The sequence below is a fragment of the Balaenoptera physalus genome, assembly GCF_965194825.1.
Source record: "Balaenoptera physalus genome assembly, chromosome: 10".
Taxonomy (NCBI): domain Eukaryota; kingdom Metazoa; phylum Chordata; class Mammalia; order Artiodactyla; family Balaenopteridae; genus Balaenoptera; species Balaenoptera physalus.
The window spans coordinates 75,536,384-75,553,487 of NC_138889.1; the positions used below are offsets into that span (position 1 = coordinate 75,536,384).

Below are 17,104 nucleotides of genomic sequence, written 5' to 3' on the forward strand. Positions count from 1 at the left end.
CAGGAAGCCAGCCACAGGTTGGGGATGTGTGTGGGTGAGGTGTGTGGAGAGCTAGGAGTGCCTGTGGGTTAGCTGGGGAGAATCCATGGACAAGGCATCCCCAGTGGTTTATGAGCTGGTCTTCTTGATGGAGTCCACAACACAGTTAGTAAGATCCATGTCGCATTAATGGTCTCTGAGGGTCCTACTTGCCACTCTCCCAGCCTCTTCCAGTCTCCCAGTCATGCAGCTCAAGATGCAGTACTCAAGATGGGGTGAGAGAGAAATAGGTTTCTTTGCCAGTGATCCACACAGCTAGGGAAGCTGGGTGCTCACTTACATGCTCTCACTTCCCCCTGTGGAAGAAATCATGGGCTAAGAAGGTCTCTCTTGGCCCTGAGCTTTGCCATCTGGGGGAAGGAGTGTTGCAGGTTAAGGTAAACTGTTCCTTTTACTATGCATCCAAATTCATATATATTTTTTTGCTCCAGTGGTGTCCTAGAACTTCTCTGTTGGAAACCTGGGCTTCCACAAAGGCTATCTTGTCTGTGGTTGATTATCTAAGACATTGTTCTCCAGGGGCTACTGGACTGCAGCTGAAAGGGGCTGGAGACATATGGGCCATTTGTAGGATCCACAGCCAGGACTGAGGTCTGTATACCTATTACATGACGCATGGTTAGGCCAGTCTCCTCCGGGGTCCCTTGGTGTATGGTGCTAGATTCCACAGCTTCCATAAAGGTACTTTTGTCCATAGGTGAATGCCAAATTGTTGTTTTTGAGGGGGGGTTATGAGTGAGGTATGTCTTATTGGGCCATTTTGCTGCTATCATTCCACAGTGAGTTTTGATAGATGTAATCACCCATGAAACCACTACCATAATCAAGATAAGAACATCTCCATTATCTCTTAAAGTTTTCTTGTGCTCCTTTGCAGTCCATCCCTTGTTCCACCTCTGGCCCCCTTTTCTGGAATTTCAAATGAATGGAATCATACTGAATCTTTTCTCTCTGGCTTCTCTTACCCAGCATGATTTTTTCAGAATTCATCCATATTGTTGGGAGTATCAGTGATTTGTTCCTTTTTATGGATGAAGAGTGATTATTCTTTTGTTTATGCATTTTAAATACTTTTTTGCTTATCCATTCACCAGTTGCAGATATTTAGGTTATTTCTAGCTTTTGACTATTATGAATAAAGCTGCTGTAAACATTTTTGAACAAGTGTTTGCATGGATATGTATCATTATTTCTTTGAGTAAATACCTGGGAGCAAAATAGATGGGTTATATGGTAGATATATATTTAACTCTATTAGAAGCTGCCAAACAGATTTTCAAAGTGATTGTTCCATTTTACATTCCTATTAGCACTGCAAGAGAGTTCTCCACATTCTTGCTCCACATTCTTGTCAACATTTGGTATTGTCAGTCTTTCCAATTTTAGCCATTTCAATATCATTATGGTTTTAATTTGTATTGCCTTGATAATTAAAGATGTTGAGAATCTTTTCACGTGTTCATTGAATATTAGTATGTTTTCTTTTGTGAAGGGTCTCTTCAAATATTTTGCCCATGTTTAAAACTTAGATCTTTTGTCTTTTAATTATTAAATTATAGGAGTTCTTTATATATACTGAATACAGGTCTCTTTGTCAGATATTAAGTATCGCATATAGGTTCTCTCCGTCTGTGGCTTGCCTTTTTGTGTTCTTAATGTTAATGATATCTTTCAATGAGTAAAGTTTTTAATTTTGGTGCAGTCTAGTTTATCAATTTCTTATTTGTGCTTTATGCTCTTTTGACTCCTAGTTAAGAACCCTTTGCCTACCCTAAGTCTGAAGATTTTCTCCTATATAAGTTTGATAGTTTTATCTTTTATATTTAGGACGGTGATTCATTTTCATATAAATTTTAGTGTTTAATGTAAAGTAAGTATTGATATTCATTTTTTTCAATGGTAATATCCAGTTTTCACAACATTTGTTGAAAATGCTTTTTTCACATCTGAATTGCTGTGACAACTTTGTTGAAAATTATCATATATGTGGGTCTACTTCTGGATTCCTTATTTTCTACATTGATTTCCATATATATTCTTTTGTTATTACACATCACCTTGATTACACTAACTCTTTAAATTAGTATAAATTCTCTTTGTTCTTCTTTTCTAAACTTACTTTGGCTATTATGTGTTGTTTGCATTTTAACATAAATTTTAGAATTAGCTTATCAATTTCTATACAAACACATGCTGGCTGTAGATAAATTTGGAGAGATTGGTATCTTAACACTGTTGAGTCTTCCAATCCATGAATATGGCATATCTCTTCATTTATTTAAGTCTTCTTTATTTTCTTTTAGCAATGTTATGTCTTACGCAAATTTTGTTAAATTATCCTTAAATATTTCATATTTTCGATGCTATTATAAAAGGAGTTGTCTTAACATTTCATTCTCTAATTGTTTAATTGCTAGCATATAGAAATACTATTGTTTTTTATGTATTGACCTTGTATCTTGAAACATTGCTAAATTCACTTATTAATTCTAGTAATTCTCTTTATATTCTTAGGATAGTCTCTGTACGTTATCATGTCATCTTCAAACCATTGACTGGTTTTAATTCTTTTAATTCTTCCTTTCCAATTTGAAGATCTTTTTATTTTCTTGCCTCATTTCACTGGTTAGGACTTCCAGTACAGTGATGAATATTGGTAACGAGGAGAGGCAAATCTGTATGATCCTGGAAACTCATTTCCTCCTTCCTTTCAGTAACTTAACAGCTGAATCAGCTGAACTGAGCCAGCCTGTGGAGGGACAGCAAGGCCTTAAGCTGTTGTCAGCATTCCTGGCATGCATGGTTCTTTTTTTTTTCAAGATTTTTAAAAAATTTTATTTATTTATTTTGGCTGCATTGGGTCTTCGTTGCTGCGCATGGGCTTTCTCTAGTTGTGGCAAGCAGGGGCTACTCTTCGTTGCAGTGCACAGGCTTCTTATTGCAGTGGCTTCTCTTGTTGTGGAGCACGAGCTCTAGGCCGCATGGGCTTCAGTAGTTGTGGCTCACGGGCTCTAGAACGCAGGCTCAGTAGTTGTGGCCCACGGGCTTAGGTGCTTCGCAGCCTGTGGGATCTTCCCGGACCAGGGCTCGAACCCGTGTCCCCTGCATTGGCAGGCGGATTCTTAACCACTGCGCCACCAGGGAAGTCCCAGCATGCATGGTTCTTTTCGGGGACTTTGGTATGTAGACCTTGGCCCTGGAAATGCATACTTCTTACCATTGTTCCTGAATCCAGCTATCCCTTGATAAATTTTTTGTTACTTAAGGAAACTAGGGGTTTCCATTCCCTCCAAAGCTAACGTATAAATGTGTAACATAGTGAGGTGGTGGGGCTCACTCTTGCTCTTGTAGGAGTTTCAAGAGAACGTCCTGCTTGCCAGCCAAAGGAGGCTTCTCTTCCCTTGGCAATTTTGTATACAGAAGATCTGTGCCTAACCTATACTGTGGAATAAAGAGAATTCAGTGTACAGAGTGTGGTTCCCTACTTCTCTCCTTCTAAGATTTTCTTCAATAAACATTGTTTATATCTGTAGCCTCTGGTGTTAGTGGTATTTGTGCATGTCACCTTTGCACAACAAGTGTTGAAAGTGGACATACTTGCCTAGTTCCTTATCTTATGGAGACTCTATTCAGTCTTTTATCATTGAGTTTGATGTTTAATGTGGGTTTTTCATTAAATTTTCTTTTCTTCATAGTTTCAGAAAGTTTTTTTAAAATCATGAATGGGTGTTGAATTTTGTCAGATGCTTTTTTCCCCAGCATCTATTGACCTTTTTACCATTATATAGTGTCTTTCTTTGTCTCTAGTAAAAATTTTTGAGTGAAAGTCTATTTTTTTATTGTGGGAAAATATACATAAGTTTACCATTTTAAACATTTTAAAGTATATTATTTAGTGGCATTAAGTACATTTTATTTTGTGCAACTGCTACAGCTGTCTAGTGCCCAGATTTTACATCACCTAAAATGGAAACCCTGTACCCATTAAGCAGTCACTTCCAATTTCCCCTCTCTTCATACCCAGGAAACCACTAATTTGCTTTCTGTGTCTATGGATTTGCCTAGTCTGGATATTTAATATAGATGGGATCATACAACATGTGTCCTTTTGTCTTTGTCTTCTTTCACTTAGTAATATTTTTAGAGTTCATCCATGTTTCAGCATGCATCAGTACTTCATTCCTTTTTATGACTGAATAATATTCTACTGTATAGCTATACCACATTGTATTTATCTATTCATCACTTGATGGAGATTTGAGTTGTTTCTACCTTTTAGCTATTGTGAATAGTGCTACTATTCATGTATAAACTTTTATTTGAACACTTGTTTTCAACTCTTTTGGGTATATACCTATGAGTAGAAATATTGGGTCATATGGTAATTCTATGTGTACTTAGTGAGTAACTGCCAAACTGTTTTCTGTAGTGGCTGTACTTACATTCCCACCAGCAATTTATAAATGTTCCAGTTCTCCATATCCCCACCAACACTTGTAAACTTTCTCTATTTTTTTATTTTAGCTCTCCTAGTGGATGTGAAGTGGTATCTCATTGTGGTTTTGATTTACATTTCCCTAGTGCCTAATGACATTGAGCATCTTTTCAATGCTTGTTAGCCATTTGTACATCTTCTTTGGGGAAATATCTATTTGAGTTCTTTGCTCATTTTAAAATTGCATTGTTTGTCTTTTGGTTGTTGAGTAATAAGAGTTCTTTATATAATCTGGATTCAAGACTCTTAGCAGATATATGATTTACAAATATATTCCCCCATTCTGTGGGCTGCCTTTTCACTCTCTTGATAGTATACTTTGATGCACAAAAATGTTTAATTTTGATGAAGTCCAATTTAATTATTTTTCCTTTTGGTGTCATACCCAAGATATCATTACCAAATCCAAAGTTATGAAGATTTACTCTATATTTCCAGCTCTTATTTAGGTCTTTGATCCATTTTGAATTAACTTTGTACGTGGTGTGAGGTAAGGATCAAGCTTCATTCTTTTGCGTGTAGATCCAGTTGTCCCAAAATTTGTTGAAGAGATTATTTTTTTCCCCATGGAATTGTCTTAGTACCCTTGCTAAAATCAATTGACCATAGTAAATGGGTTTATTTCTGGACTCTCAATTCTATTCCATTGATTGATATGTCCATCCTTATGCCAGTAGCATACTGTTTTGATTACTGTAGCTCTGTAGTAAGTTTTGAAATCAGGAAGTGTGAGTCCTTTAGCTTTGCTTTTCCTTTTCAAGATTGTTTTCACTCTTTAGGGACCTTTGTGAATTCATATGCATTTTAGGATTGGCTTTTTCATTTCTGCATAAAAGGCCATTGGAATTTTAACAGGGATTGAGCTGAAACTGTAAATTGATTTGGAGAGTATTGCTACCTTAACAGTAGTAATTTTTCCAATCCATGAACATGGGATGTGTTTCCATTTATTTATTTCCTCTTTAATTTTTTTCAGCAATGTTTTGTAGTTTTCAGTGTACAAGTCTTGTACTTCCTTCATTAAATTTATTCCTAAGTACTTTATTGTTTTTGACTCTATACTGAAAATTGAATTGTTTTCTTATTTTCCTTCTTTGATCGTTCATTGCTGGTGTATAGAAATACAACTGATTTTTGAGTGTTGATATTGTATCCTGCAACTTTACTGAATTTATTTATTAGCTCTAATAGGTTTTTTTGGTGTTTGTGTGTTTGTGGATTCTTTAGGATTTCCATATATAGGATTATGTCACCTGCAGATAGAGATAGTTTTACTTCTTCATTTCCAATATGGATGCGTTTTATTTCTTTTTCTTGCCTAATTATAAGTGGCTCACTTTAGATTTAAAGACACAAAATCTGCAGACAATAAATGCTGGAGAGGGTGTGGAGAAAAGGGAGCCCTCCTACACTGTCAGTGGGAATGTAAATTGGTACAGCCACTATGGAGAACAGTATGGAGGTTCCTTAAAATACTAAAAATAGAAATACCGTATGACCCAGCAATCCCACTCTTGTGCATATACCCAGAGAAAACTGTAATTCGAAAAGATACATGCACCCCAGTGTTCACTGCAGCACTATTTACAATAGCCAGGACATGGAAGCAACCTAAATGTCCATCAACAGAGGAATGGATAAAGAAGATGTGGTACGTATATACAATGGAATATTACTCAGCCATAAAAAAGAACAAAATAATGCCATTTGCAGCAACATGGGTGGACCTAGAGATTGTCATACTGAACGAAGTAAGTCAGACACAGAAAAACCAATATCATATGATATCGCTTATATGTGGAATCTAAAAAAAATAAAAGAGTACAAATGAACTTATTTACAAAACAGAAGTAAAGTCATGGATGTAGAAAACAAACTTATGGTTACCAGGGTAGAAGGGGAGGGGAGGGGAGGGATAAATTGGGAGACTGGGATTGACATATACACACTGCTATATATTAAATAGATAACTAATAAGAACCTGCTGTATAGCACAAGGAACTGTACTCAGTAATCTGTAATGGACTATATAGGAAAAGAATCTAAACAAAAAAAAAACCAAGAGTGGATATATGTATATGTATAACTGATTCACTTTGCTGTATGCCTGAAACTAACACAACACTGTAAATCAACTGTACTCCAATAAAAATTGAAAAAAAAAAGAGAAAAAAAACTAAAGACACAAATAAGCTGAAAGTAAAAGGATAGAAAAAGATATTTCATACAAACAGGAACCAAAAGAGAGCTGGAGTGGCTATACTGATATCACAGAAATTAGACTTTAACACAAAAATTATTGCTGGAGACAAAGAAGAATATTATATAATGATAAAAGGGCCAATAATGCAGAAAAAACATTAAAGAAAATTCTATACTGAATTATGATTTTGAAAAATAATCTCTTAGTAAACTTATGAATAAAAGGAAATTTCTTCAACCTCATAAAAGATATTTATGAAAAACCCACAGCTTGGCTTATACTCAGTGGTGAAAGACTAAATGGCTTTCCCCCTAAGACCAGGAACGAGACAGTGAGGCTTCCTTTCACCACTTCTGTTCAACATCATGCTAGAAATTCTAGGCAGAGTAATTGAATAAAGATTTATCAAATACTTTACATCAGCTGTTTTAACTATGTTTAAAGAATTAAAGCAAACAATGTCTAAAGAACGAAAGGAAATATGAGACTGATGTCTCACCAAATAGTGAATATTAATAGATAGAAATTATTTTTTAAAAACTGAATAGAAATTCTGAGGTTAAAAACTTAACTGAAGTGAAAATTAACTGGAGGGGCAAAACAGCAGGTTGAGAAGGCAGAAGAAAGAATCAGTGGACTTGAAGATAGGATAGTTCAATATCTGGGCTTACTCAGGGACAGTTTCTATTGATTGCTTTTTTTTCCTTTGTATGATCCATATTTCCTTATTTTGTTTAATGCCTCATGATTATTTTGTTGAAAACTGGACATTAAAAATGTATAGCAAGAAAACTCTGTAAGTCAAATTCTTCCCTCCCAGGGTTTGCTTTGCTGATGATTGTAGTTTGTTTCATGACTTTTATGAATTAATTCTGTCGTCTGTATTCTTTATTATGCATGAACACAGAAGCCTTTGTTCTATTTGTTTAGTTGTCAGCCAGTGATTGGACAGAACTTTCCTTAAATATTTGGAACCAAAAGATATCTCCCAGTCTTTGCTGGAAGGCTCTGTGTGCAAGTTGGGGCATGCCTTCAACACTTAGCCAGGCAGTTTATAACTGTGCCTTAGCCTTCACTTCCTGCTTTCACAGAGCCTCATGGTTAGACAGAGCTAAAGTTTAGGATCTTCTCATGTTTTTCCTGAGCATGCACTCACCTGCATACAGCCCTGAGCCTGCATGTGGCCTTATTCTAGGTAGGAGATTCTGATAGTTTAGATGAGGCTGTGGTGATGGAGAGGAAAAATCTAGGTGATCTTAAAGAGGTATAATTCACCGATTATTAAGTATACAGATAGGCACATATGTTATTTCAAAAAAGAATCTTTTGTTTTAAAATTCTGATGGTGAATAATTTAATCTTTTAAAAACCCATTGAGAGATTATCTTTTTTTGTTGTTGATTTGCTTCATTTTGAACTCTGTAATGAATCTGTATTTGATTCTAAGACAATTGGTCTGTATATTCAAAAAATCAAATTGTAAAAGGAAGTTACTATGAATCTTTTTCTAACAAGAAATTTTTCTTCCTAGTGGATATTTTGACATACGTTGTCTGGAAGATAAGTGGCTTACCTGCAACTCGTGTAATTGGAAGTGGTTGTAATCTAGACTCTGCCCGTTTTCGTTACCTAATTGGAGAGAAGTTGGGTGTACATCCCACAAGCTGCCATGGTTGGATTATTGGAGAACATGGTGATTCAAGTGGTAAGTGTAAACTCATTATCATTATATAATCACACTTCTTATCTTTAATAATGCTTTTTTTCCTTAAATATAGCTGTACAGCACTTATTTTTTTGGCATATTACTAACTTTTTCTATTCCTTTACTTTCAGTCTTTTGTGTCATTGATTTAGCTACCTCTTATAAAATAGTGCATAGAGCATATAGCTATTTTAAAAGTCAACGAGTGTTTATTTTGTCTGGAGCAGTTTCATTGTGATTTTAAAAACAGAGTTATTAAGATATAAAACACATCCCATAAACTTTACCCATTTAAATTGTATAATTCACTGGCTTTTTATTCAGAGTTGTGCAACTGTCACCACAATCTAATTGTAGAAAATTTTCATCACCCCAAAAAACTCCCACTCCTGTGCTCACCCCCACTCTAGCCCCAGGCAACCATTAATCTACTTTCTGACTGTATAAATTTGGTTTTCCCTGACTTTTCATAGAAATAAAATTGCTTAATATGTGATTTAAGCTATTACTTAGGTCACACGAACCATTTTCTTTTCTTAACTTAAACATTTAATCTCTTCTACACAATTAGAACTTTATACTTACAGTGTTCTCTAATTATGTCATATGTGTAAGTCTTCTTTCCATAATGCCAATAGACCTGTTGAGAATAGGCACCATTTGTTCATTTATTCAATCATCCATTTGTTTATTCAAAACATTTAATGAGCCCTTCTCTTTTCTTTATACTTCAAGGGTCGTAGTATAATAAATACTTTTGATTTGACTTAAACAAATATTTCTTTGACTAGTGCCTTAATTTGACCCTGTTGGCATGTGTTATTGTCTTAGCTCTTCCTCCTGAAAATTATTAAAAGTAATTTTGCGGGCTTCCCTGGTGGTGCAGTGGTTAAGAATCTGCCTGCCAATGCAGGGGACATGGGTTTGAACCCTGGTCCGGGAAGATCCCACATGCTGCGGAGCAACTAAGCCCGTGCGCCACAACTACTGAGCCTGCGCTCTAGAGCTCGTGAGCCACAACTACTGAGCCCACGTGCCACAACTACTGAAGCCCGCGCGCCTAGAGCCCGTGCTTCACAACAAGAGAAGCCACCACAGTGAGAAGCCTGCACACTGCAACGAAGAGTAGCCCCCGCTCACCGCAACTAGAGAAAGCCCGTGTGCAGCAACGAAGGCCCAACACAGCCAAAAATAAATAAATAAGTAAATAAGTAAATAAATAAATTTGTATTTTAAAAAAAAGTTGGGCTTCCCTGGTGGTGCAGTGGTTGGGAGTCTGCCTGTCAATGCAGGGGACACGGGTTCGGGCCCTGTTCTGGGAGGATCCCACATGCCGCGGAGCGTCTAGGCCCGTGAGCCACAATTACTGAGCCTGCGCATCTGGAGCCTGTGCTCCGCAACAGGAGAGGCCGCGATAGTGAGAGGCCCGCGCACCGCGATGAAGAGTGACCCCCGCTTGCCGCAACTAGAGAAAGCCCTCGCCAGAAACGAAGACCCAACACAGCCATAAAAAAAAAAAAAAAAAAAGTTATTTTGCCAGATATGTTTTAATTTCTCCCGTTTAGTATTCCATGATTTTATTTTTAAAAAACCATGTATGGTTTAATAGTATGGTATTAATTTATTGCTCTTTTCCCTCATAATATTTTATCATTTCTTATAGATTATTTTCTTTGTGGATTCTGTATTTGTGTCTTGCTTAAAATGCCTCCTTATTACACAATTACAAGTAAATTCTACTACATATTTTATAATACTTTATAATTTTATTTTTTACATTTACCTCTTTTGTCTATTTGAAACTTATTTTTATATATGGCGTAAGGTAGTAACCTAACTTTATTCTTAAAAAACCAACTGAACTTAAACAACTGATGCAGTACTGGCAAGAAGAGTTCCTTCTGAGATTTATTTCTTTCAGTGCCCTTATGGAGTGGAGTAAACGTTGCTGGTGTTGCTCTGAAGACTCTAGACCCTAAGTTAGGAACTGATTCAGACAAGGACCAGTGGAAAAATATCCATAAGCAAGTTGTTGGAAGGTAACATTAGTCATTCACTTTCTTAGTGCCTTAATAATCTATTGTAAGAACAAATTTTGCAGACAAAAAGTATAAAAGTTGATCTCTGCTTTTTGTGAGGTAAATAACATTCTGAAAATCCCCAAATTCAGATTTACATAATGCATAGCTTTCTTTTGGGGGGCATTGTTCAAATAGAAAAATACACTTCTCACTTCATAAGAAGTCATATATGTTTGAAAGCAATATAGCATAGTGATTAGGAGCATGGACTTTGGAACCACGTAGCTCAGGTTTTTTCAAACCTGGCTTCACCACTTATTAGTGGTGTGATATTGGGAGGTTATTTAAAATATTGAAAGCTCAGTTTCCTCATATTTAAAATGAGGATAGTAATAGAGCCAACCGTAGAGGGCTATTATGAAGAGTAAATGACTTAGTACGTGTAGAATGCTTAGGATGGTACCTAGAACTGATTAATTAACTGATTAAGTTCAAAAGACTTGATGAAAAGAAACATGAAACTGATGCAGATGATCAGAAGTTAACTAATTAGGTTTACTTATAAATGAAGTGTCTGACTCTGTACACATCCCCTGAATAGCATACATGATTCTCCTTCATGCTTTAACCAAGATACATATTAGTAAAATTATAGAACTTAGAAATCACTTTTGGATATTCAAAAGTGGAATATTAAATCTACAAAAGCACATGTCTATTGAATGTATATTTATGATAGCAACCCTACAAAAATGTATAAGAATTAGGGCAGAGACTAAAAAGGCACACAATATAACAATAAAGTGATTATGGGTTGGTTTTATTCTCTATATGACTTTTAGTTAAAAACAATAAATTATATTATTTTCTGATCTTAAAACACATGACCCCTTTAGTGGGTATAGAGTTTCAGTTTGGGAAGATGAAAAAGTTCTGGAGAGGATGGTGGTAATGGTGGTAAAACATTGTTTAAGTACTTAATGCCATTGAACTGTATGCTTAAAATGGTTTAAATGGCAAATTTTACCACAATTATAAAAAATAAAATAAGATGAGTATTGTACATGGCTACCAATAGTGGTCTAGAGTTCAGATGGTCAAACTAACAGTACATAATAGACTTTAATCTAGCATTAAGTTTATCTAGCTTAGTGAAAGGATACTGGAAAGAAAACACAGTATGGAATATTAGCATTTACTTCAGGAGGTGTTGCAAATGCTCAGGTGTAGCTTCCAGGCCCCATCACTACAGGGGGCACACTCAGTTGCAAAGGATGAGAGCAGACTACCCCAGCACAGGAAAGCCACTGCCTTTGTTTCCCAGCAGTTTTTAATACAGTTCTTGTCACATAGGCCTCAGGATTTGCATGCTTGTTCCCAGTCTTCTAGTCCTGGTGCAATGCACACTTCAAGAGTTACATAGGGCTTCCCTGGTGGCACAGTGGATAAGAATCTGCCTGCCAATGCAGAGGACACAGGTTCAATCCCTTGTCTGGGAAGATCCCACATGCCACAGAGCAACTAAGCCCGTGTGCCACAACTACTGAGCCTGTGCTCTAGAGCCCGTGAGCCACAACTACTGAGCTCACGTGCCACAACTACTGAAGCCCGCATGCCTAAAGCCTGTGCTCCACAACAAGAGAAGCCACCGCAATGAGAAGCCCGCACATCGCAACAAAGAGTAGCCCCTGCTCTCCACAACTAGAGAAAGCCCGCGCGTAGCAATGAAGACCCAACGCAGCCAAAAATAAATAAATGAAGACCCAACGCAGCCAAAAATAAATAAATAATTAATTTTTAAAAAAGTTACATAATATGCAATGCTGATAACCTTGTTCCATTATGATTACTATTCCACATTTATCTTAAATAATTTATACATAAATAATTTATGTATTTATTTTCTTTTTTCCTATTTCTTTAATTGTGATAAAATACACATAACATAAAATTTACCATCTTAATCATTTTAAGTGTATAGTTCAATGGTATAAAAACCATTCATAATCTTCTGTAACCATACCACCATCCATCTCATAACTCTTCATAATTTAAGACTGAAACTCTGTATCCATGAAACAATCCCTCCCCATTAATCCCTCACCCCAGGCACTGGCTACCACCTTTCTATTTTCTGTTTCTATGATTTTTGACTACTCTGTCATATAAGTGAAATCATACAGTATTTGTCTTTTCGTGGCTAGTTTATTTCACTTAGCATAATGTCCTTAAGGTTCATCCGTGTTATAGCATATGTCAGAGTTTCCTTTTTAAGCTGAATAATATTCTATTATACGTAAATATACCACATATTGCTTATCCATTTGTCTCTTGATGGACTCTTGGGTTGCTTCCATGCTTTAGCTATTGTGAATAATGCTGCTATGAACATGGGTGTACAAGATCCTGCTTTCAATTCTTTTGGGTATATACCCATAAGTGGAATTGCTGTATCATGTGGTAATTCTATTTTTAGTTTTTTTGAGGAATCACCATACTGTTTTCCACAGTGGCTATACCACTTTACATTCCTACCATTAGTGTACAGGAATTCCAATTTCTCCAAATCCTCACCAACACTTGTTGTTTTCTGTTTGATAGTAGTCATCCTAATGGATGTGAGGTGGTATCTCATTGTAGTTTTGATTTGCATTTCCTTAATTAGTGATGCTGAGCATTTTGTCATGTGCTAATAGGCCATCTGTATATCTTCTTTGGAGAAATGTCTGTTCAAGTCTTTTGCCCACTTTTGAATTGGGTTGTTTGTTTTGTTGTTATTGTTGTTGAGTTTTAAGAGTCCTGTCTATATTCTGGATATTAATCTCTCATCAGATAATTTACAAATATTTTCTTCCATTCCATAGGTTCTTTTTTTACTCTTTTTATAGTGTCTTTGATGTGCAAAACTTAAAAGTTTTCATGAAGTCCAGTTGTCTGTTTTTTCTCTTGTTACCTTTTGTGTTCTGTCCAAGAAATCATTGCCAAATGCAATGTCGTGAAGCTTTTGCCCTATGTTTTCATGTAAGAGTATCATAGTTTTAGGTCTTACATTCAGATCTTTGATTCATTTTGAATTCATTTTTGTAAATGGTGTTAGGTCAGGGTTCAGTTTTAATCTTTTGCACGTGGATATCCAGTTTCTCCAGCACCATTTGTTGAAAAGACTGCCCTTTTCCCATTCAGTGGTCTTGGCACACTTTTTGAAAATCAGTTGAATGTCAGATATGTAGGTTTATTTCTGGGCTTTCTATTCTATCCCATTGGGTCTGTATGTTTGTCTTGATACCAGTACTATACAGTTTTGATTACTGTAGCTTTGTAGTAAGTTTTGAAATCAGGTAGTGTGAGTCCTTCAGCTTTCAAGATTGTTTTAGCTCTTTAGAGTCTCTTGAGATTCCATATGAATTTTAGGGTGGGTTTTTCTACTTCTGCAAAAAATATCTTTGGGAATTTGATGGGAATTTCACTGAATCTATAGATGGTTTGGGGTAGTATTAACATCTTAATAATATTAAGTCTCTAATCCATGAACATAAGATGTGTTTCCATTTATTTATGTCTTCTTTAATTTCTTTCAGCAAAGTTTTGTGGTTTTCATTGTACAAGTCTTTCACCTCCTTGGTTAAGTTAATTCCTAAGTATTTTATTCTTTTTGATGCTATTGTAAATGGGATTGATTTCTTAATTTCCTTTTCAGATTGTTCATTGTCATTATATAGAAATGCAATTTTTTAATGTTGACTTTGTGTCCTGCTACTTTACCAAATTCATTTATTAGTTCACCAGGTTTTTTTTGTGTGTGTATAGAATCTTTACAATTTTCTGCATGTAAGATCATGTCATCTATAAGTAGAGATACTTTTATTTCTTCCTTTCCAATTTGAATGCCTTTTATTTCTCTTTCTTACTTTCTCTTTCTTACCTAATTGCTCTGAATAGAACTTGCAATACTGTGTTGAATGGAAGTGGCAAAAGTGAGCATCCTTGCCTTATTCCTGACCTTAAAGGAAAAGCTTTTAGTTTTTCACCATTGAGTATGACCTTCACTGTGGGTTTTTCATATATGGCTTTTATTATGTTGAGGTAGTTTCCTTCTATTCCTAGTTTCTTGAGTGTTTTTATCATGAAAAGGTGTTGAATTTTGTCAAACGATTTTTATGCATCAGTTGAGATAATAATGTGGTTTACCTCCTTTATTCTCTTAATGTGGTGTATTACATTGGTGGATTTTGGTATGTTGAACCATCCTTGCATTCCAGGAATAAATCATGGTGTATAATCCATTAAATACTGTTGAATTTGGTTTGCTAGTATTTTGTTGAGGATTTTTGCCTCATTGTTCATAAGGGATAATAGTCTCTAGTTTTTTTTTCTTTTCTTTCTTTTTTTTTTTCCTAAGATACAATTTACTCTTTACAACCAGGGTCCACAGGTCCAGGCTGCAGAGCGGCAGCAGGAAGCAGACACTCCAATCTGGTTCTGGGTAACCTGGTAATAAAAATGAGCCCATAATGCCCCTCTAGCCTCTTGAGACACCACAGGCTCACTGCCTAAAATAACTAGAGCTCTGGAAATATTAAATAGAAGAGTGATTTCCAGGGGGGAAATTTTAAATAAGATGCACATGGGAAAGGCCATAGAAAGTTTGCCAAGTTAAATTTGGTACATAATTGTGTTCACTTGATATCCAAAGTGTGTGCGGTCAGTCGAGCACTCCTGCCAAAGCCTCAGTATGGCTTGTAGTTATTCTGATGGCCACTGCGTCGCTGGCTCTTCCCAAAATTTGTACCACCCTGACTGTAGTCGTAGCCGGGACCTAATAGCCATAAGGTGAGTAGTCACAGCCGACATAGCCGGGTCCATAGTCCTGCTGGTAGCTGTAGCCCTGGTTCCAGTAGCTGCCATAGCCCTGATTCCTACTCTGACTCTGACCTCCTCCACTTCCACCACCACCACAGCTGCCTCGGTTCCCTTGGTTGCCACCCCCATGGCCCCCAGAGCCATACTGCTGCTGTTGATAAACCTCTTTGGGCTGAGCCACCTAGAGCCTATGCTCTGCAATAAGAGAAGCCACTGCAATGAGAAGCCCACACACCGCAATGAAGAGCAGCCCCCGCTCGCCGCAACTAGAGAAAGCCCGTGTGCAGCAACGAAGACTCAATGCAGCCAAAATATTAATTAATTAATTTTAAAAAGAAGATAATCTCACCTGTAAGCCTGTCACTCAAAAATAATCACTATTAATAATTTGGTGGATTGATATGATTCTAAAGTTCCTATAAAAATGCATTATGTTTTTTACAAGGCTGAGATAAGAAATTACATAATGTTTAGGATTATGCTGTTTTCCTTTGAAAATGTATCATGAACATTTCCCCATACTTCAGTATGTTGTTGATTTAATAATATATTCTTGGGAAAAATGTGTAACTTGGCTTATAATTATATGAAATTTAAATTTACATTGGCACCTTAGTAACAATATTATGTGGTCAGCAAGATATATATGCTAACTTTCAAGGTGATCAGATTCTATGTTTGGATATTTAAGAAAAAATTTAAAACTAAGTTTCATTTTGAGTGACACAATGACCTAATATTCCACCTTTATGATAAATGAAGTGTGAATTATTATTTGAAGTGAATAATGAAGTTTATGAGAATAATATAGAAAATTTTATTGCCTATTCATAAATAATTTCAAGAAGACATCTCTGAGAAAATTTTAAGAGTGGTATTGACATGTAGGTTGCTTCAGAACAGATGCTTGAAAAATATTTTGTTCTCTCTGAATCAACTTCTCATGAATTTGATTTTCTTACTTTCCACAACTGTAGTGCCTATGAGATTATCAAGCTGAAGGGGTATACCTCTTGGGCTGTTGGACTGTCTGTGACAGATCTGGTAGGATCAATTATGAAAAATCTCAGGAGAGTGCATCCAGTTTCCACTATGGTTAAGGTAGGCTTAAATAGAATCTTCACTTATCATCTTTGTTTAGATATTGCTGAGTCTTTACTATGTGCCAGGCATTATACAAAATTTTGAGAATATGTTGGTGAACAAAATAGACAGAGGCCCTGACCTCATAGAGTTTAATGAAAGATAGGAACTTAATAAAACAATTACAAAAGCAAATATTTAATAACACATTGTGTTAAGTGCTATGATGACAAACTACGAAGTTCTTAGAGTATACAAGAAGAGAATTTACTCTGCAGAGGGGGCGTTTGTGGTGGTTAGGGAAGATTTCCTAAGGAAGTAAAATGACCTAATCTGAATAATGAGTAGAAGTTAATTTGCAAGGCTGGACTAATATTCTAAGCAGAGGGAACACATGTGTAGGGGACCTGAGGTACATATAAGTGGAGAGCACTTGAGGATCTGAAAAAAAAAAAAAAAAGGTCAGTTGTTGAAATGCACAGAGCAAAGGGAGCAAAGGGAAGTACATGATAAGGCTGGAGGAAGTAAGCAGGGTCAGGCCACTGAAAGTCTTATAAAGGGATTTGGGTCCTTACCATAAGAGCTATGGAAAGCCACCAAAGGAACTTAAGAAAGGGACTGGTTTTACAATCTTTTTTTGTTAAAAAGATTCCTGGGGCTGTGATGGATGGAACAGATTTGAAGGGGACAAGAGTAGA

At 36.2% G+C, this 17,104-nt stretch overlaps 1 protein-coding gene across 1 annotated transcript in view; it reads left to right on the top strand.

The window, feature by feature from the left end:
- Positions 1-17,104, top strand: part of LOC309667794 (L-lactate dehydrogenase C chain) — a 63,558-nt gene that overhangs the window by 21,036 nt on the left and 25,418 nt on the right. Inside the window, exons 4-6 of the mRNA XM_082476774.1 lie at positions 8,269-8,442; positions 10,364-10,481; positions 16,301-16,424. Coding sequence (XP_082332900.1) covers positions 8,269-8,442; positions 10,364-10,481; positions 16,301-16,424 — 416 coding nt within the window. The remainder of the gene's footprint in view (positions 1-8,268; positions 8,443-10,363; positions 10,482-16,300; positions 16,425-17,104) is intronic.